General features: G+C 40.3%; 1 protein-coding gene across 1 annotated transcript; it reads right to left on the bottom strand.

The window, feature by feature from the left end:
- Positions 1-7,925: 7,925 nt before the first annotated feature.
- Positions 7,926-11,767, bottom strand: IL17A (interleukin 17A). The gene is made up of 3 exons (XM_010973954.3): positions 11,584-11,767; positions 10,066-10,268; positions 7,926-8,857 (listed from the first exon to the last, which is right to left on the bottom strand). The coding sequence occupies exons 1-3, from the start codon at positions 11,608-11,610 to the stop codon at positions 8,620-8,622; spliced, it is 468 nt and encodes a 155-aa protein (XP_010972256.1). The 5' UTR covers positions 11,611-11,767; the 3' UTR covers positions 7,926-8,619.
- Between the last annotated feature and the right edge of the window lie 10,408 nt (positions 11,768-22,175).

Below are 22,175 nucleotides of genomic sequence, written 5' to 3'. Positions count from 1 at the left end.
TCTTAAGTTTTATTTTATTATCTTATTTTATCATCCTATTTTAATTTTATTATTTTACTTTATCATCTTATTTTTAATTTTACTATTTTATTTTATTTTATGGTTCCAAGTTTTAGATGTTGGCTCTTTCTTAGAGCCATTTTCATATAATCTCATATTTTCCATTCATTATAGTGTTTCATTAAAAATGGCAATGACTTATTCAAATGACCAAACAACCATTATTGTTAAAGCTGCCAGCTTTTCAGATCATAAAGTCACCCTCATTTGAAAAGAAATAGATGTTCATTTAAAATCAGAAATTATAAAGAAAACATGAAAATTATCCACTTCCCATGACCCAGAGTGGTTCCTGTTAGTATTTTAAATTCCTGTATTCCCAGTATTTCCTCCCTGATTTTTTAAAATCTTATTTTCAATGGTTGAATTATTTTATCTTTCACATACTAATTTTTATCCAAGTATTTATACTACATTTTAAACATTTAAAAATGTTTCATGATATTTGTGATAAACTATGATAGTTTTGTACACAGTTTTGTTGATATATTTTAAAATTATTTTACTCTGATAACTATCTAGAAGAGTAGAGAGTGGTCCAAAGATATGAATGTCTTTGAGGTTCTGGAATGCAGTTATAAAGTGCTTTTCAGAATGTTGTATCTGTTTACACTAATTAGCAGTGAATAATTGCTCAATTTAGCACCTTCTTGCCAACGCTATTCTAGTTAAAAAAATAAACTTGGCTAATTTGATAGGCAAAAGATAGGTCATTGTTTAATGTGAATTTATTTGATTGTTAGTGATAGTAAATATTTCTGTATGTGCTTCAAAGTCATTTTGATGCCTTATTATGTCATCAGTTTATGCCTTCCATCCTTTGGGCCAATGTTCTCATGCTTGTCTTACCAATTAACGTGAGCTTTTCATAATCATTCGGTCAGCAAACCTCCAGTGAACACGTACAAGGTGGCAGACTGCTCTAGGCCCTGGGGATGCAGCATTGAACAAGGCAGGCAAACGTTCCTGCCTGCAGGGGGCTTTCAGTCTAGTGAGGAGATAGAGGAAAGCAGAATAAATAAGTGAAATAGTGTATTAGGAGGTGAGTGCTGTGGAGAAAAATGAATCAGGGACGTTGGAGGGAGTGCCAGGGTGCTCAGAGCTGCCTCCACTGAGACGGTGACATTTGCCCAAAGACTTGAATAAGGGGAAGGAAGTTCATGAGGCTCTCAGGGGAACAGTGACTTGCCAGGCAGAGGGAACAGCAGGAGCAAAGGCCTGGAGGTGGGAGTGTGACTAGTACGCAGGTCATAGTCCACACATTAACCTCTTGTGGTATTTGTGACAAATATTTTCTCAGTTTGTTGTTTGCCTTTCAGTTTAATGTTTTAACATATTGAAGGTTTATAGTTTTGTGTAGCTGAGTCTATCTTTTTTCTTTGTTTTTTTTATATCTTTTAAAAACTTTTAATTGTGAAATGCATCGTATATGCAAAAGAATGAATAAAATGTATGTGTACAATTTAAAGCATTAAATAAGCAATAAATAAGAACAAACAAAATTGAAACATCAGCAACTCCATTCACTGCCCAAGATAAGAAGTGAAACATTGCTAGAACTTGAAGCCCACGTGTTCCTCTCCTCCCCCTCTTTTCGGTCTAGAAACGACTATGCTGGCTTTTCTTGTTCTTTTCTACGATTGTATCACACTGATACAAATCTACCCCTGAACGATAGATTGCTTAGTTTTGGAAAGCAAACTAAGTTGTGGCAAACACAAACTTGGTTGAAGGTGGGAGGCATCATTCCCACTGTCAGGGGAGGCTCCCGGGAGCCAAGGCCACTCCTATATCTTGGTCATGGTCTGGCTTCAGCTTCCCTGAATTTGCAGGAGCACCTGGAGAAACCCTGGGAGCTGTAAGATGGGGACCGTGAGGCAGAGCTGGCCAGCTGCCCCCAGAAGCCAGTGCAGAGTTGTATTTGGGACGCATCTGCTCCTCCAGATGCTTTATTTCCTTGAGATTTTGTCAGCTTTCTCTTCTAGCGTTCTATTGATGGCGTTCTCTCTGCTATCATGACTTTAATTCCCAGCACATCTTCCTTTCACCCCCTCTGCAGTTTTCTCTTTAAAGTAGTATCCTATTTTGCTATCATGGACACACTATCTTTTCTGAGGATATTTCTTAGATTTTTTGAATGGTTTTCTTTCTGCATATTTTCTGTTTCCTCCTAATTGCTATTTTCTGTTTGTTTATTTTGATGTCTTCGATGTTAGAGGGATTTTTCTTAGATGTCTGTTCTGCTTGAGATTAAGATAAAAGCTGATTGGAAGTTTGGTGTTTGTGGGTACATTTCTGGACTCTGAGTTTCATTAAAAGATCATCTGATTGGGCCATTTGTCTGCATTTTTAAAGTTGTTTTGACTTATATATTTGAATGTTATCCTATGCCTGTGCATAAATTTTAGCAACTTATTTTTTCCAATATTATTCTAGTTTTCAATATTATTCTAAATTCTATCCAAGTAAGGGGACTTTTTTTGTATTTAATGTTTCTGAATTTTACTCTTTCTTATTTATTTTTAGTCAAGTGAAGCATCGGGAGTGGAGAAGGAACAAAGACATCTGTAACTGTGAACAGTTAGTTGTAAACACCACTTGAATTTTATTTTTTCTTATAATATCATCCCTGATTTCTTTTGGTATGCATTTGCCTGATATATTTCTTATCTATCCTTTCATTTTTAAACTTTCTATGTTATTTGGTTTTAGGGATATGTCTTATTGCCAGAATATGGTTAGATTTTTTAAAAACCAAATTCGAACCCTGAAGTCTCCACCCAAAAACTATTAGAACTGATAAATGAATTCAGCAAGATAGCAGGGTACAAGATTAACACACAGAAATCTGTTGAGTTTCTATTAACTAATAATGAAATGTCAGAAAAAACAATCCCATTTAAATGGCCCCTCATATCAGAAAAAAATACCTACAAATAAACTTAACCAAGGAGGTGAAGGACCTTTATTCTGAAAACTATATAACGTTGATGAAGGAAATTGAAGATGATTCAAAGAAATTGAAAGATATCCCATACTCTTGGATTGGAAGAATTAATATTAAAATGGCCATACTACCCAAAGCTATCCACAGATTTAATGCGATCTCTATTAAATACCCAGGACACTTTTCACAGAACTAGAGCAAAGAATCCTAAAATTTATATTGGAACCACAAAAGACCCTGAATTGCCAAAGCATACTTGGAAAAAACAAAACAAAACAAAGCTGGAGCTATAACCCTCGCAGACTTCAGACTATACTGCAAAGGTATGGCAATTTAAACCGTGGTGCTGGCACAGACACAGACATGCGGATCAATGGGCCAGAACAGAGAGCCCAGAAATAAACCCACACACCTACAGTCAATTAATCTGTGAAAAAGGAAGCAAGAATATACAGTGGAGAAAAGATAGTCTCTTTAACAAGTGGTGTTGGGAAAACTGGACAGACACAGGAAGAACAATGAGATTAGAACACTCCCTCACACCAAATACAAAAATAAACTCCAAATGGTTTAAAGACCCAAATGTAGGACCTGTAAGTATAAAACCCCTAGAAGAATACACAGGCAGAACACTCTTTGACATAAATCATAGGAATATTTTCTTGGATCAGAAAAAGAAAGAAATAAAAGCAAAAATAAATGGGACCTAATTACACCTGAAAGCTTTTGCACAGCAAAGTTAAACCATCGACAAAATGAAAACATAACCTACAGAATGGGAGAAACTATTTGCAAATATTGTGACCGACTAGGGGTTAATGTCCAAAATACACAAACAGCTCATACAGTTTAATATAAAAAGAAACCCAATTAAACAAATGGGCAGAAGACTTGAATAGGCATTTTTCCAAAGAAGACATGCAGATAGCTAACAGGAATATGAAAAGATTCTCAGCACTGCAAATTATTAGAGAAATGCAAATCAGAACCACAATGAGGTATCATATCACACCTATTATCACTTCATTGTTTATCAGTATAAATCTAACCAGATTTTTTACACTTCAAACAATATTGAAATGGGTGAAAATGGTCAGAAGGTGCAAACTTCCAGTCATAAGATAAATAAGTCCCGGGGCTGTCATGTATAGCATTGACTATAGTTAACAGCACTATTTTTGTATATTTGAAAGTTGCTGAGAGAGTAGATCTTAAAAGTTTCTGAGAGAGTAGATCTTAAAAGTTTTCATAATAAGGAAAAAAAGTTGTAACTAAATGTGATGATAGACATTAAACTTATTGTGGTGATCATTTATATATATATATATATATATAAAATCATTATGCTGTGCACCTAAAAGTAATACAGTGTTATATGTTAATTGCATATCAATTTCAAAAAAAAAAGAGAGAATATCAGAACCCCCAGAACTAAGGAGCCAGAATGAGAAACAAGTATCTTGGTGTTCCACTGCGCCAACTCCCTCAAAATATTAAGAATATTTTCACCATCCCCCTAATATCGTGTACACTGCCTGTCTCTAATAAGACTGTTCATGCTTTGTTCTTAGGAAATATGCATGCAGAGAATACTGTTAGCACCCTCTCTGTGTGAGCCACACATTGAAATTATGACCCTCACAACTAATAATTGAGCTCTTGCAAAGAATTACCCTTGAAAATAACAAAAAAAAAACAAAAACCCTTTGAAATCAGTACGTATTTTACACTTCTAACACAACTTGGGACAAGCCACATTTCAGGGGCTCAGTAGCCACATGAGGTTGGTGGCTGCTGGATGGGGCGGTGCAGTTCTAGTTCAGCTACAAGAAGACAGAACCTCTGTCCACTGGGATCCTTGAATGTCTGAGTGGACCCGGGCTCCCTGAGGATCCCTGGTGGACTGTAACATGAATGAGGAAGAAACCTTGTTTATTTGAGCTTTGTCTGTTGCAACAGCTCTTAATTACACACTGACTAGACTCCCCAGAAGTGTAAGGGACACTGAATTATAAAGAAGACCAGCAAAGAGGCCAGTTGGGGTCACAGTACAGTGCAACGGTACGCGTGACTCTGGAGTTAGGGAGGAGGGAGAGGACACATGATGGCAGATGAGGGGTTTGTCTACTGGTTGGATGAAGGGAATGAGTGGCAGAAATCCAGGTTTCTTGCTCAGATGAGCAGGTGATGTCTTTTGAGTAGATACAGAAGGCAGTAGAGAAGCTAGTTGGGGAGTAGAGCTCGTGCATTTCATTTTGCCTCTGTTGACTTTGAGGTGTCTCTGCGATTGGTTCAAGGTTTACTTCAGTACTGACTACTGCATGCCAGATCAGGTGCTGATGGACTGGCTCTCAGGGGACCGCAAACTGGCTAAAAGCCAATTTTATATGTCAGAGTAGTGATAAATGATACCTACAGTGCTTTTGGAGCCCAGAAGAGAGAGGCTTAATCTGGGACTGCTGGATTAAGGGGTCCGGGAAGGCTCTTTAAAGGAGGTGGATACCTGTGCAGCGTCTTAAAGCATCAGTAGAGCAGTGGGGGTTGGGCAGAATGGGGAGGGCAGTGTCTTAGTCCATTAGGGCTGCTCTAACAAAATGCCACATACTGGGTACTTATAAACAACAGAAATTTATTTCGTACAGTTCTGGAAGTCTGAGATCAAGGTGCCAGTACAGCTGAGTGAGGGCTGTTTTTTGGGTCCAAGGCTACTCGCACTCTCACCTGGCAGAAAGGGTGAGGGAGCTCTCTGGGGCCTCCGTTATAAGGGCGCTAATCCGGTTCATGAAGTCTCTGCCCTCATGACCTAATCACCTCCCAAGGGTTCCCACCGCCTAATCCTATGACTTTGGGGGTTTGAATTCAACATATCAATTTTGGAGGGGGACACAAACATTCAGATCATAACAGCAGGGTGTGAGTAGAGGAGGGGAGTAGAGGAGGGGAGAAGGTGGCTCTAGGTAGAGGGGACTGCATGACACAGGCGGTGAGGTCAAGATCAGCAGGGTGGACACAACAGGGACTTCACTGTGAGTGACACACCCAGGAGGAAGCAGCATGAGATAAAGGAGGACCAGGACGGGCCAGGTGACTGAGGGTGCGTTTGTCACATCTGATTTTTGTGCCAGAAATGGAGGTTGGAGGATGGATTGAGGGGGCAGAAGCAGCAGCAGCAGGGACGTGTAGGGAACTGTTCCATCAGCAGGAGAGCAATGAGCAAAGATGAACGAAGATGAGCAGGGACAGGGTTAATTTGAGAGCTTTCAGGAAGTGAAATGTAATGAGTTTGGTCATGTGTGGGTGTCAGGAGTGCAGGAGAGAAGGAAGAGCCGGGGATGCCTCAGAGGTTTCTAGTGGAGACAGTGGGTGAATGGTGGTGCTAACTGGGGAAAATGAATACAATTTTTTAATAAAGAAGAATAAAAGCAACACATATCATGGGAGAAGAGACTTGGAAGGCAGCTGCCTCTTGCCACCCACAAAATTCCCAGAAATACAGTCTGATGGGAAATCATGGAACACAACAGTGGATATAGTTGCTCTTTTTTGCCCTCCATCCCAAAACAAAAACTCATTTTTATTTTCACCTCCACCATTTAAGGAAGATTGGGAAGTGAACATCAGGGTTTTAGGGCGAGGTTTCCAGGCGTAAAGGCTGTGGGAAACCATGCATGGAGGCTGCCCAGGGATCTGGTGGATGAAGACCATGATAGGAATGGCCATGAGACTCAAGATCTCCATGCACAGAACATTGGGAGGTGCAGGGGCTGGAGACGTTGGCCCCTGGGTTTGGAACTGTAAAAGAAACGGAGAAAAGCCACGTGCCTCTGGATGGGACTGAAGAATGAAGGAGTGCAGAGGATGGTCTTCGAGAAGCAGGGAGCTCAGGATACCAGCCCGAGACTTCTCAGCGGCGTCCAGAAGTAGGGCGAGACAAGACACTGGGCTGTGACGAGGGAACATGATTATGACTCGAAACTTGAAACTACTCTGAAATTGAATACATTCAGTTTTTATTTTACTTGGGCTGAACTTTTCTCATATTTGAAGTTTGTTTTGCCCCAGTGGCTCTTTTCTGTGTCCTGGAGTGCCGAGGGAAAGGAGGGGGTGTCCTAGGGGTGTGGCTCGAGCAAGAGAAAAGGGTTCATTTCTTGATCTCTGGGTGGCATGAATCTTCATGGGAGACACTGGCCATCTAGTCTGAAAACAGTGTTTCCTCCCAGTACTTCCTCCTTCCTTTCCAAACTCAGGTCATATTTTTGGGAGGGTCTTTTTTTTCCCCCTCTGTATGATTTTTTTTTAAACAACATTTTTTTTTAAATTGAAGTACAGTTGGTTTACAAGGTTGTGTTAGTTTCAGGTGTACAGCATAGTGATTCAGTTATATATATATATATATATATATATATATATATATTCCTTTTCATATTCTTTTTCATTATAAACTATTACAAGGTATTGAGTATGTTCTCTGTGCCATACATTAGGACCTTGTTGTTTATCTATTTTATATATAGTAGTTTGTACCTGTTAATCCCAGGTACAATTTATCCCTCCTAATTTATCCCTCCCCCCCTTCGCCTTTGGTAACCATAAACTTGTTTTCTATGCCTGTGAGTCTGTGGTAAACTGATCTTCAATAATGACACATCATTTTCCCATTATTTTCATTTGCTTAATCCGTTCCAGCATGCTTGTGTCCACAGTGTTGGCTTAATAGCGTGAGAGCCTCTGTTCTCTGTTGACTTGAATAGAGTAAAATTGCGACTTGGACTTGGGGTGGGTGGAGGATGTTTTTACTCAAAGGCATGTTTTGTTTTGCTCTGTGGACAAATTGGCATGCTCTTCCAACTGAGAAAGAGCTGAGCTTGCTGCAAGACTTTTAATGAGAAAAAAAATCAAGGAAACAAATTTTCTTCTCAAACTTTATTGGTACAAATTGGTTTTATCACAGGAGTTTAACAGAGCAAAATTAGACTTGCCGTCTCTCTTGTGAAACGTCAACAATTTACAAAATTAAGTTAATAAATATGAAACGAGGTTTAGTCTTTCTTTTCAATCATGTCGTGTACTCCTAAGAGACAATGAGAAAATCCTATGAACATAGGCAGTACAAACTAAGAATTTAATCCTAAGATTTCCTGAGGCAGAACAGATACTCATGCTACCTCACCTTTCTCTAAAGACTGAAGAAACATAAATAGATCCATAAATAGCTCATATAAATAGAGGTTTTTTAACCTTTTAAATAATAAAATTCCCAAATCTGGAATCTTGTCTTAAAAAATACAAAAATAAGGTATGTAATTCATTAAAATGGAATCTTATGACCCAAAGTTATCTCAGGGCCTATTAAATACATAAATAACTTAAAGCCATTAGAAAAGCCAACAAGAAGCAAATTCATACTCAGTCTAAAACCTCCTCCTTGGGGAAAGGGAAAAATGGTTCAGATTCCACCTCTGCACCAAAGTGTTCCCTCTGGAACTTCCATTGGCTGAACAACTTTAAGAACCGTGGTGAGTTTGGTCAGAAAAGGGGCTGGGTCTACTCCTCAGAAAGCCTAACTGATTTGGTGGAGGGGGAGTGGGTGGGGAGGTTCAGGCCAAAAGCTCTTAAGCCACATGGCGTACAATGGGGGTGACGCAGGTGCAGCCCACGGCCACCAGCATCTTCTCCAGCCGGAAGGAGTGTGGGCAGTGCTGAGGCTCCCGTCGCAGGACCAGGATCTCTTGCTGGATGGGGACGGAGTTCATGTGGTGGTCGACCTTCCCCTTAGCGTTGACACAGCCCGAGTGGCTGCACTTGGCCTCCCAGATCACAGAGGGGTACCGCTCGGGGTCCTCGTTGCGGCTGCAGGGGAGACAAAAGCCAGGAAGAAAGTGAATTCCTGGTAAAGCAGAGGAAATCAAACAGGAATAAACAAAGGTAGGCAAACTCACAGGGTGACAAATTATAGGCATTGCGAATCCCCTAAGTGCTGTTTGTTACTATCCTGAAAAGAAGTTGTTTGGGAGAAAACTTAGATTTCGAAGCATATGAAATGTAGAAAAGAAGACAATGATTAGTTTCTCCCAATTTCTTTGAGGAATAAACAAAATAAGAGACTGAAACTATGGAAAGGATTTAAGTTTGATACAAAGGATACTCTTTTTAGGGTACATTTGATAAATGAAAAAAAAAGACTAAGGGAATCATCTAGGAAGGAGATAACTGTTAACATTACATAATGAAGCGTGTCTTTGAAACAGGGAATGCATCAGAATTTCACCTAACAGCACGTTCATGAAACAGGCTGACATGAAGCGCTGGAAACAAAATCGTAAGCCCCTCAGTAACCTCTCTCTGTCCTCCAGCTGAGCGAATAATTTGCTTTGACTTTTGAATTGATGTACTTGAACTGTTATTAATAAGTAGAAGTAACAAGAAACCCTACAATCAGGTGAATCTGTAGGCGCCGCATCACTGAGGCTTATTTGCCTAAAAGCAGACTATCAAAATACATTTTGTATTTAATCATTCATGGGGTCTAAATACTAGATATACTAAGGACACAGCAAATATAAATCTGAGGGGGTGTAGATCAAGACTTAACTCAAAAAGAGGTGGAAATGCACAGCATGATCTTTCCTCCACTGGGGTTCAAGCTATATTTTCCCAGTGCTAGTATGATTTTTAAAAAGTGCGAAAACCCCCAGTTAATTAATAGTTATTTTCAACAAATCTTCTCAATGGTTGCTCTGGTAAAGAGAATTCAAGGTCTACTCTCCTATGATAAATGGGGTATCATGAATATTGGGGTGACCACCATTAATTTGGTGGGTTTTTGGTGTCAGGGACAATGAGAACCAAGAACAGGTGTCATGGGGGAGGGGGTGTCCTGTGCTCTATCAAAGAAGCCTGTAGAATGAAAGTTTGAGAATCAGTGGTTTGCACAGTGGCCCGTCCAGGTTTGACTAATGATTCTGTGTGAGTAATATAATTCTCAAGGTGATTTAACTGGCAGTCTGATGCATATTCTGTAGAAGAATGCAGAGATTGTATCTGGGGTTCTTACGTACTGTAGAGTCCAAGGTGAGGTGGACCGTTTATAGTAATCGGTGGGCCTTTTGGGATTCGTGTTCCGGTTAAGGATGTTCAAGTTGAGCTTCACGTGCTGAGGGAATTTCTTGTCCTCGGTAATCGGGCATCCTGGGCTCTGTGGGATTATGGCTCCTGCCTTCACCACTGCCGCCAGACCCAGCAGCAGCAGCAGTAACTGGAACTGAGTGGGGAAGGAGACAGAGGTGGGAGACTCGATTAGTGCCGCCTGGTTTTTGTTAAAAAATTGCGGTGACGATTGTATCGCTGATCGTGGAGAACACACTACGTTCCAGGACAATCTATGCTAAATTTTCAGATCAGTTAAATGAAAAACTGGTTAGATGACCAAAATAATATTAGGACCATGGAGTTTTTTACCAGTCTTGAGCATTCTTCTTCTTCTTCTTCTTTTTTTTTTTTTTGACTTAAAAAAGCCACATTATTCATTGGCTAGCAGTAATTTTAGTAAAAATGGCAAGTCATCATCCAGTCGGTACGTGCATTGTTATCAGGTCATTGGGATGAAAATGACCTTGATTTTCTAGGAAGAAATGCCCTCCTGAGCCACTGATCTTTCTCATTGCATTCTGTCAAACCCTGTGTGAAGTCAGATGTGCACCTTAGAAGAAGAGGCTGTAGAAAATTCATGTAGTATCAGTATTGATGTTAGAAATTCTGTTGGTACCACTGGCAAACATCTAACAAAAACTGGATCCCCCTTGTGTTTTCTTAGGTATATTTTCCAGTTTTTCTAAATTTACACATATTGATTCTGTAAGCAAATTGGGTTTCAAAAACGATACTTTAAGTTGAAATTTTAAAAATATAAGGGGGCAGAATAGCTCAGTGGTAAAGTGCATGCTTAGCATGCATGAGGTCCTGGGTTCAATCCCCAGTACCTCCATTAAAAAAGAAAATTAAGATTAATAAATAAACCTAATTACCTCCCCTTCCCCCGAAAAAGAAAAAAAAAAGAAGTAAAAATATAAAGACCATTTACTCTAAGCCACAGCTATACATGCATCTAATTAGGATAAAGAGGGTTATGTACCAAGACTATAGTATAATAATAGGATAATAGAAAGAAAAGTCACTGCCACAACTTATTACATCCTCAAGGATATTGACCCATCTTATTTTAGATAAAAGAAAAATGTGGCGGGAGAATGATATTAAATCCCTTGTACTCAGCAAAACAGATTTGCAATAAACATGCTTTTTTTTTTTTTTTACTGCCCAGCATCACGTGACACTTCTTGTGTGGTTTAGCCCCAGTATAGTTATCTTTCAGTTTTAATCTCAACTTTCAAACTGATGTGTACCAGTTCTTGAAAATGCTATACAATGACAAGTATCTATCAAAGGTTTCATTTCCCATCCTATCTATACAGTATTCTTGGATTTCCATAGTTAGAGTCCAGAATTTCATGCCTACAGTACGGAAATATCATCTGGTCCAAACCTACAAGAGCATCACACGTTAGTGCAGGACTCACCGCGGATGAAGGTCTTCCAGGAGCCATGGTAGTTTCTCCCCGTTAACTGCGGATGGATGAGCCTGTGTTTGCTGCGAGATGGATAAAGTGTAGCGCTGCCTTCTCTCTTTTTATAGGGCTCTGCTCCTTCTGTGGTCATTTACGTTGGCGTGTCGGAGTGGGTTCAGGGGTGACACCATTTTGGTTAAAAGTTCCATCCCCGAATGAGGTCACAGAAGAACCTCCCCTTCATGACGGGTATTACCTGCTTCTGAAGGAAAATGGGAAGGACAAAAATTCACATTTCTAAAGACTGTCCTCTTTTGAGCCTTCAAGGAACTGTTACTTGTCAGAAGCTGAGCAGAGACACATAAATCATTTATTTATGGGCACCCATGAGCTGCTGTAAAAGATACCTTCTATTTTAATGGCTTGTGGGGAAATGAAAGTTTGACATAACTTTCAAATCTTGTGGTGTCATATGCCTTGATTTCTTATTTGGTAGCTCCTTGCCTCACCAGATTCCCTAGCCAGATGTGGTGGAGACCATTCCAGAAGCTACCCAAGTTCTCGCCATAGTAAACAAAAAAAAGTGCAGACATAATTTAATGATGACAGGATACATTATTGCTTTGTGGAATGTCTACTCTGCTCGAGGAACAATTGATTAGGCTCCAGAGACATGAGATTCACCATCAAAGGCATGTCTAACACTGCATGTTACCAAGCAACTTGTTACCTCATGCTCTTCTTCAGGAGGAAGAAGGGGTGAGAAGATGTAGGTGGACGAAGGGAGGAATTGAAAATGGAAGTACAGTCTGAAGAAGGGTGGTGGGGGTAGAGAAAAGGAGGGCAATGGAGAGCAGAGAATGGTGGCAGGAAAAGGGAGGAGGGATGGTGGGTAAGAAGGAAAGTGGAGGAAACGGTTCCCTCCTTCCTTGTCTCTGAGTGAAGTGAGCTTGGATTTCAGGTCCTTGAGAACAGCTCCTCCTCAGAGCCATTGAGGATGAGCCGAAGGACAAAGGCATGAGCAGGTGCAGGCGTGGCTGGCTCCGTGTCCCCCCATCTCTGCCCCTTTGCCCCAGTGAGGGTCCTCTCAGCTGGGATCTCATGCATGGGACGCAGGGGCACTGACCAGCAGTTCTTAGTCAACAGCTGGGTACAGAGGAAATCTGCTGGGTCTTGGGCCCATTTGTCCCAAGGTCTAGGCTTCCTTGCCCTGCTCTACTGTGTGTCTCAGAGGACAGACCCTGCTGGCTCCTTACTCAGGCTCCACTGTCATCTGGCTTTCAGCTGGGTTTGGCCAAAGGGAAATCGGAGGGTAAGAGTGGGAGTGGGGAGAAGGAAGTGGGGGAGAATAAGGTCTTCCACTGTCTCCTGGGGTACCACCTGCTCCCTTTTCCTTCCAGTCTTGGTGGTAGCCTCTGGCTGATGCCAGTCTCAACCATCATGGTAACCAGTTCCTTGCATGAAATTTTGTCTGTTGCAAATGCCTGAAGTGAGCTTTACTTTCCTGGATGGGTAGACCCTGACTGATGTGGGAGGAAGACCACGAGCAGCTGCAGCTCAGTGGCGATGGTAGATGACCTTGACTGGCGAAGCAGGCATAGATGGAAGAGGAAGTGGGAGGCAGCGTCTCCTGATTTCCTTGGTTCTGGTATTGAGAGCATCATCCACCCTTGAGGACAGGGGGTCGCTGAGAGCTCTCCTGTCCCTCTGCTACATGGGAGCAAGTAGCAATCTCACAAGCTGCTGAGTCTCTCATTTCTACTCCTTATTTCCAGACCCACTGCCATTCCTCTAACTCAGACTCTCACCCTCTTGGACTATTTTAATAGCCACCTTTGCTCTTCCCAATCACTGCCCTCCACCCGCCTTCAAGCATTCCAGCAACAGTGATCCTCAAAGCAGGGCTCTGATTGTGCCTTTTCTTGTCCCATTCTCTTGCCTACAGAACAAAATGCAAACCCCTTAGCATTTGGATTCCTATTTGAGTTAGTATTTGAATGTGTATTTGAGATCTGCAACCTTTATAGCTTCACCTCCCACCACACTCCGTGACCTGGGCTCGTGGGAACCTGATGGTCCTCCTTCTATGGATGGTCCCTGAAACTTACGATGGTTCGACTTACAATTTTTTGAATTTGCAATGGTGCAAAAGTGATATGCCTTCGGGAGGAGCTATGGTTCAGATTTTGAATTTTGATCTTTTCCCAGGCTATTTACACGTGTACAGTATTCTCTCGGGATGCTGGCAGAGGCGGTGAGCAGCAGCTCCCAGTCAGGCACGTGATTACGAGGGTGAATGACCAATAGCCTTACAACTACCTGGATCCAGACAGCCATTCTATTTTTCTCTTTCAGTACAGTATTAAGTAACTTCCATGAGATGTTCAACGCTTTATTATAAAGTAGGCTTTATGTTAGATGATTTTGCCCAACTGTGGGCTAATGTAAGTGCTCTGGACACATTTAAGGTAGGCAAGGCTAAGCCATGATGCTTGGAGATTAAGTGTATAAAACATGATATTTTCAATTTATTGGGTTTATTGGGATGTAATCCCATCATAAGTCAAGAAAGATCTATAATGCCTACATGGCTTCTGTTAGGTACTGTCTTTGAAATGCCCTTTCCTGCCCTCAGTTTATCAAAATAATGCCCCTTGTCCTTCCAAATCCTGTTCAACTGTGTCTTCTAGTCCTGGAGGTCTCTCCTGATCACTTTAGCTGGAATGAGCAGCTCTCATATAATACGGAGCTTACACCTACCTCTCTAGTAACTTTTCTTTGTCTTGTGTTGTGTTTTCTTTGGCTGGAAAAAGTATGTTTTAGACATATGTTTATTTCCAATTTTAGATTTTACTGTCATCCTTCAGTGCCAGTGTGTTACTCCCATGGTGCCTCCTGTTGAGTTTTATGCAACATGGGTCTTCACAGATTGCTTTTGTGTGGCTGGTTTCTCTCTGGGACACAGCTGTTCATGCATTATTTCTAGAGTGTTGCATGCCATTTGTTTGCATATCTGATTTTCCCGCTAAACAGTGAGCTACCTGGAGACAGGTAGTCATCTTATTAGTCTTTGTGTCACCTAACATGGTGTGTAGTAAGTAGTAAGTGCTCAATATTTCAACTGAAATGTAGTATAAATAATGTTTTTAGGGTAGTTTAGAATCTTGAATATTCTTTTTGGGACCCAGTTGCATTCCAGTGACCAGATTAAACTGACACCTTGACTCTCCATCCTGATCCTTTTGAAGGTAGTGTAACAAGGTTGTGGACCATCCTTAAGTGGAAGAGTCTTTGCTTGTTGCTTTCGGGAGAGGAAGAGGTTGAGGTGAATGTATTGGCTGCCAGTTCTCTTGGTTGACAGTGAAGGAGGAAACACAACTCTCGCTGTTATCTCTGTGCCTGCCTCCTGTGTCAACAAAATCCACCCTGTGTACCGTCCTTTGAAATACCAACCCTTGCTTTAACATCAGATTGGGAAACAAGGTGGGTTTTCCCAAAAGAGTAAAAGTGATCATCTTGAGATGGTGGTGGGAGCCAGGAGCAACCAGTCTTGAGTAGGACTGGCTTCTCAGATGCACACTTGAGCTGGAGGGACAGTCGGAAGCACAAAGATGGTGTGCAGAGTTGGGGGGTATTTTTCTACAGAGGCAGCTGGATCAGGCTTGGACACTCGTCTGCTGAGACTGAATTGCTGAACTGGAAATTAGGTGCCTGGAACACTGGGTAACAGGGGACTTTTGTTTTCCTAGTGGCTCTGCCTTGAACCTGTGCCCTTGGGTACTTCCTGTCCTTGAGGCTCAATTTCCTGCTCAAGAAAATGACATTTTGCACCTGGTAATCTCTGATGGCCTGAATTTTAAGAGGAAGAAAACAGTGAAAGAACAATTAGGGGCAGTGAATTAGGGGTGATGATTTTGCTTAGTGATTTTCCCCAGGTTTATCAGCCTTGCTTCTTTGCGGGCTTGGGAAACAGTTGCCCATGAGGCACAGAGAGCTACAGCCTGGGAGCTGGGAGCTGGGAGCTGGGAGCTGGGTGAGGTGGGGAGGAGTGTCTTTGGGCTTCCTGGTTTAGGGAAATGATCTCCAAGTCTCCTTGACCTTGTTAGATCATCAAAATAGCATTCCTTTCTACTTAATGATAGAAAATAATGTGGGAGATGGAAGAAAATGTATTCCTTAAATTAGGACTGTCTTTAAAAAAAACGTACATAAGTTATGTAAAAAAAATTTCTATGTAGGTGGTGGAGTTCCTGTGGAGGTACCATTGTCTTTTCCATTTCTGCTCTACAGTTTTTAAAAATTAAAATAGCAATGGTCACTGTGTAGGAGGAGGCATTAGTGATGAATGCGTATTATAATTTAAAGACTGGCTACTCAAAGAAATGGGTGTCATGTTACCCAGTGCTGTGCACATCCCCAGTAAGACTCCCTTTCTCTTGGTTTTGAGTGAATACAGAGAGGGTAATGGGTAGCTACAGAGAATCCTTTTGGGTTTTAAATCTAGGGACTGATATTTTGGAAATGGGCCAGCGTGCAAGAAGGAATGTCAGATACTTAATAGGAAGATGTGGTCTTGAGGGAGGAGAGTGTTTGCAACAGAGGGTGATGTGGAGGGCCTTGGGGAGTTGAAAAAGTCAGAATTTAGCCGAGATCCAGATTCAAGATCCAGTTTATCAAGGTCTAGTTCATCTGTCTCCAGTTTCAAAGTATTGATGGTGTTATATACCAGGGACTCAGCTCTGAGGTTAATGCTGTTGTCTTTCAAGAACGGAGGACTTAATATATATATGAAATTACCATGGTTTATTAAATAAGAAATACCAATCTTAGTATCAGCCCGGTAGTATCACTGTTCCTTTCCAGGGTGATACTGTGAGGTATCGCTACGGCTGTGTTTCTGAGGGCCATCCTGAGCAATGAATGGTTGGTGGGAACCTGGAATCTCTGTTGGAGGAATTTCCCCTCCTTATATGACATGACACATTGAAAGAATGATTATCAACGAGGACTTCTGAACAAGTCATGGTTAACGGGCTGGTGAGGGCTAAGAGATGAGAGGCAGAATCCTTTTTCAACACTTGGATTCTGTTTTCTCACCACTGGTCCACTGGTCACATTAACTCGTGGTGGGTTGTTCTTCCCTGACGAAGACCCTCTGTGAACAGCTCCTTTGAGTAACTCATTATCTCTCTTCTGGCTATTGGCTTTTGATGCTGCAGAGACCTAGTCCTAGTCCAGACCGGACTATTTTTATCTGATGGAATCAGATTGCAAAACTGTTTGGACATCTTTAAAAAGCAAACCTAATCTACGAGGCCAAAAGAACGTTGAAATCCGCGGGAGGGATTTGATTGACAAGCATTGTGCTTCTGGTGACTCCCAAATAGTGCATGATGCCTTTGTCCTTTGGGTAAATGGGGTTTGCTCTTACACATCCTTCCCAGTCCCTAAGCACCGAGATGGTATCTGGAAGTTGTGACAAGACCAAGAAGGAAGACACATTGCATCACGTCATCTTAAAAACCACTGCAATCCATCAGTGTTTCCCCAATTTCTACGTGAACATCCACGACCAAACTCATCGTAGGAGCATGTCAGTTTCTCCTCTGAGTAATAACTACTACTAACCTCATGGAAACCAAGCCTCTTCCTTAGGTGGGTTTCTCGCTAGCTTTTTACTGAAACACTGATTTAAAGTGGGTCAAAAACTTTCCATTTTTTTTTTTTCAAACAAACGCATTCAGAGTTCTATCCCTATACGTTTGCAGATGCATGCAAATTTCTTTTATGGGTGGCCCTCCCTTTAAGTGATGCTGACTTCATCTAATACCCTGAGAATTAAGGTCAGCAAATGCCTGAAGTTTCAAGTCTGAACGGATGTCACTGAAAAGTAAGGTCTAAAATTAAACGAGCAAACCAAACCACACGCTGAGGTTGGGCCCTCAGGTTATCAGCTTTATTTTCTTTTCAGCAATTTTGAAGTTAATATGATTTAGTGACAACCGCAGCATATATTTCAAAGGAAGGATATAAACATGTGGACCCGGAACAAATTGCTAACTGGTTTTCCTTCTTAGACAATATAGAGGAGACTCTGGTGAGGTGGCTTCTCCGCGGATTGGAAATATAGTAAAATCAATACATAATGATGCTATATTCCTTTATTCCAAAATCTTTAGGAGGGTTTGAGATACTTTATAACAAAAATTCAGGCAATAAAGTGGATATAAAAATATGAATCAGGTCCAGAGAATATAGTCAAAAGTCAAGATCAGGAAAAAGAAAACTCAAAGTCACAGTCCATTGGGACCAATAGAGTTACTCTAATTGAGGTTTACATTTGTCTCTGAGCTTCCTGGCAGCCAAAGAGAAAAGGTAAATATGCTCAGTTACATACTTCTCATTATCAGCAGAGAAGAAGGTAGCTAATTCCTTAGAGACGGTTTTTCCTATATTTACATTTTGAAAAAAAATTTCATGTGGGGCTTATAAGGGGCTCCTTCTTAGTATATTGGTTAAAGACAGGTTTTGGGCATTAGACATCCCCTGATCAGATCTAGCCCTACTTTGGTAGCTGTGAGCCCTTGGGAAAATTATATCATGCACATTTCAGGCTCCATGCTTACAGAATGGAAGTAACAATAGAATACGACTCACAGATAGTTGTAAGGAGTAAATTAAATAATACATGTACCTTTGCTCGTATTAAGTGGTCAATGCACGTTGATTAAATATTAACTTTTAGAAGAATGTCAGGGTCCGAGAATCTGTCAGAGTTTGTCAAACTTTTTTTGAGAAAAGAGAGACATTGGATCTGAGGGTCTGACATTGTTTGTGAGGGTCAGACATTGGATCTGACTAGTTATCTGTTCATCGAATGTCTACTCTGTAAGCAAGTAGGGAGATTTCTTCAGGATTCCACATGGCTTGGGTGAAATAGCCCTTCATTCCATAAATGTTTCTTGAGCACCTTTTATATATCAGGCACCGTGCTAAGCTCGGGGATAGAGCGGGGAACAAGCAGACAAGGCCCTGCTTCCAAGGAGCCGTCATTCAGGGCAATCGAGGCCCTTTATTCATATTCTGTGCTCACCAACTGTTTGCTGATAACAAATCGGGCTTTTTGGGCACTAAGATAACCTGGAAACCAGTGCCCTGGATAGTAGACACAGGCATCCTGGTTAGTGGAAAGGAATAGTCCTGCTACAAGTTATTAATTTGTCCTGGTTTATATATTATTGCACTGATAAGAGGAATTTCAAGGGTTACCATACTATATTGCATTGAACTTGTCAGAACTGCCACCCCATATGTGAATGTATGTATTTTATCTCTGTATCTGTCTATCCATCATCTATCTGTCTACCCATGTGCACACACGTGAGTGCGCACACACACACAGACACATCCATAGGTTTTTTTCTGACCGTGAAAGTCATATTTGCCCATTTGTTATACAAAATAATGAAGGTGGAGAGAGTGGAAAGCAAAAGGAGGAAAACAAAGTGAATCCACAATCCTGGTTCTTAGAAATAAGCTTTTGGAGTTTACTGCTCCTGTTATTTTACAGAACTGGCATCATTTGGAGGGTCTTACTCTAGTTGAAAAAATACATTGAAAAAAAGCTAGAAGTATTTTATCTTACCAAATTAGGCCATAATCTAGTACTGATTTGCAACCTGTTTTCTCACCTTACAGATATGTTCTAAACATTTTGTATTTTTAAAGCTTTTTTGTTTGCGTGTGTTTGAAACCAGTTGGCTGTCTAACATCTTGAGAAATGAATGAACAGCAGACCGTTTAACCAATTAACTACCTAATTATGAGTGCCTTTCATAATTTCTTTGACTTCTCTATGCCATCTCCCCGTGGCAGCAACAAGCCTCCTCCCTGGGTGCTCAGTAGAATTTTTGTAGAGTTCTACCTTTGCAAAGGGACTGAACTGGGCTGAAGAGCAGTGTTGTCAGGACGTAGAAGTAAAGGAAGAGCAAGATCCACAGGGTTATACACGCTTGGTTGCATAGGTAGAGTGACTGTTGTGAGTTCACAGCACTGGGAAGTCCCAACTGTTTTCCATAATGGCTTGACTCGAAAGGAAGCAACTCCAACCCAAGAGTTAAATGAAAAATGACCGAGTGACAAGGTCCAACAGGATGGGTTAGGAGAACAAAGCTTTCTTTGTAGTTATAGTAGTATGAGAAGTTTAATTCTAATGAGACACATTCACTATATTAAAGGTTATAAATTATTAAATAAAAAGATTTATTTGTTCAGGCTTCTTGAAGTTGCAGTTTTCTGGTTTGCATTTTCCCATGGTGAGCAAGGAGTGATTATTCTGATTCCAAATACGTTCCCACCAATTTCTGCTTGATAAGAAAAAGTAGAAATTGTATTGATGTCAACAGCTTTATTAAGGGAAATACGCTATCTTGTCCATAAGAACATGAATTTAATGTATTGTGATCTATTCACAGATGCATGACAATCAAATATAATAATAATAATAATAATACTTAAGATAAATTGACAGAGATCTATGAAGCTTGTTAACAATGCTAGGTAATGTTATTACAAGGGCAATAGCCATTAAAGACATCAATAAAAATATTTACAACAGAAAGGCTTATGATAGTATTAAAAACAGTGGTCTGCTATGTAGTTGGTGTCAAGTAAATGTAAATGATATAAATTGTGTAATGTCACAGAGAAAGACTTTTTTTTGGATGTTTATCCACTTAGTTAGTCTCTACAACAATCCTATAGGATATTGTTACCCAAATTTATGAAAAGAAAACTAAGGTTTGGCAGGTTTCAGTCACCAGTCCAAGGTCGCCTAGTTGGCAGGTGACGGCCCTGCAATGGATCACAGATACGGCTAATTCTCAGGTCTGTGGTCTTTTCACTATGACAAACTGAAAATGCTGATATTGAAAACATTTTAAAAACTTATTTTGCAATCAGCTTTCCAACTCTCTGGCAGGCAAGAATCCTACCACTGAACCACTAATGCCCAGCATGGCTTTCCAACTCTCTGAAGCTGACTTTCTGATTTTTTTTTCTGTGTTTTAAAAAATTTTCTGTTGAAGTGTAGTTGATTTACAATGTTAGTTTCAGGTATCTATCAAAGTGTTTCATTTATATGTATGCATACATACATACATATATATATTTTTAGATTCTTTTCCATTGTATATTATTACAAGAAATTGATTATAGTTCCCTGTGCTGTACAGTAGGTCCGTGTTGTTTATCTATCTTATATGTAGTAATGTTTGTCTATTAATCACCAACCCCTAATTTATCCCTCCCTGCCCATTTCCCCTTTGGTAACCATAGTTCGTTTTCTATGCCTGTGAGTCTAATTTTTGGTTTGTAAATAGAATTTGCATCATTTTTTTTAAGATTCCATATATAAGTGATATCATATGATATCTGTCTTTGTCTGACTTATTTCACTCAATATGATAATCTCTAGGTCCATCCATTTTGTTGCAAATGGCATTGTCTCCCTCTTTTTTACGGCTGGGTATGAGATTTTTGAAGTGTCAAACATTTGAAGTCTTAAACATTACCCGACTGTTTTCCTTTCATCCGCTTTGTGGCGCCACCCCTTTCCTTTGCTCTTGTGCATTGTCTCTGCTTTGCCGGCAGTCCTTCGCTGCGTAGTGCTGTGCCTGTATCTACACTAAGACACCTCCGATTTGTATTTGTTTTGTGATTCCCTTGAAGTGGAGATTTTCCTAAAAATAATAAAGGGAGGGGCAGAGAGTGGTGTCTAAATATACATGTTTCACTGAGGATTGGGGTAAAAGGATTAGTGCCTACTTTCCCAGATGGATTAGAAGAGTAGTAATCTTTACTTTCTTTTTCTTTTTTCTTTTTCTAAAAAAAAGGTGGGGGTTGGGAGAAGTAGAATTTAAGCATGAGAACCACATAGGGGAGTATTATATGATGGCTATGAATCAGATTGGTTTTCTGTTTGATCTGAAGAACTAGGCCATTACAGTCATAATGCATTTTAGCTATAGAGAAAAACTTTGCAGGAGTCAGAATTTTAAACATTAGACCAGTATTGAGTTCAGCCTCCTGAGTCTGATGCCAAATGTGAGATGATGATAGATGAAGAGCAATTACTTTTGAAAAATTTCCAACATGTGTATCCTTTAAAAATATTTGGTTAGAATCAAATGTATGTCTATAGCATAATTTACTGATTTTGTCTTCTTCTGGTGCATTTTCAGTTCACTTAAAATTACTCATTATCCATTAATACAATGATAAATATCTTACTCATTAGATCTTTGCTCAAATACATATTATTACTATAGGACATAGAACTCTTGAGGGTTTTTGGGTGATTGTCTCTGTTCTACTAAGAAATTTTGAAGATTATACAGTGTTTTCTTTGTTTGTAATAGAAACTCAGTTGAGTTAGCTTAAGAAAAAATGTGGAATTAATTATAAGGATATAAAGATGGCTCCAGGAAACCAAGGGCAGGAATTATAGCAGGCGAGTACTGGAAGAAGAGTTAAAAAATGAACAGGAGTCAAGCATTTGCTTTCTCAGTTTCTCAAACCCCCTCTTCCCTGAGCTATGTCGTTGC

Source organism: Camelus bactrianus, chromosome 20 (assembly GCF_048773025.1).
Source record: "Camelus bactrianus isolate YW-2024 breed Bactrian camel chromosome 20, ASM4877302v1, whole genome shotgun sequence".
NCBI classification, from domain to species: Eukaryota; Metazoa; Chordata; class Mammalia; order Artiodactyla; family Camelidae; genus Camelus; species Camelus bactrianus.
Note: the sequence above shows the minus strand (reverse complement) of the source record. Positions and strands in the feature narration are given on the sequence as shown.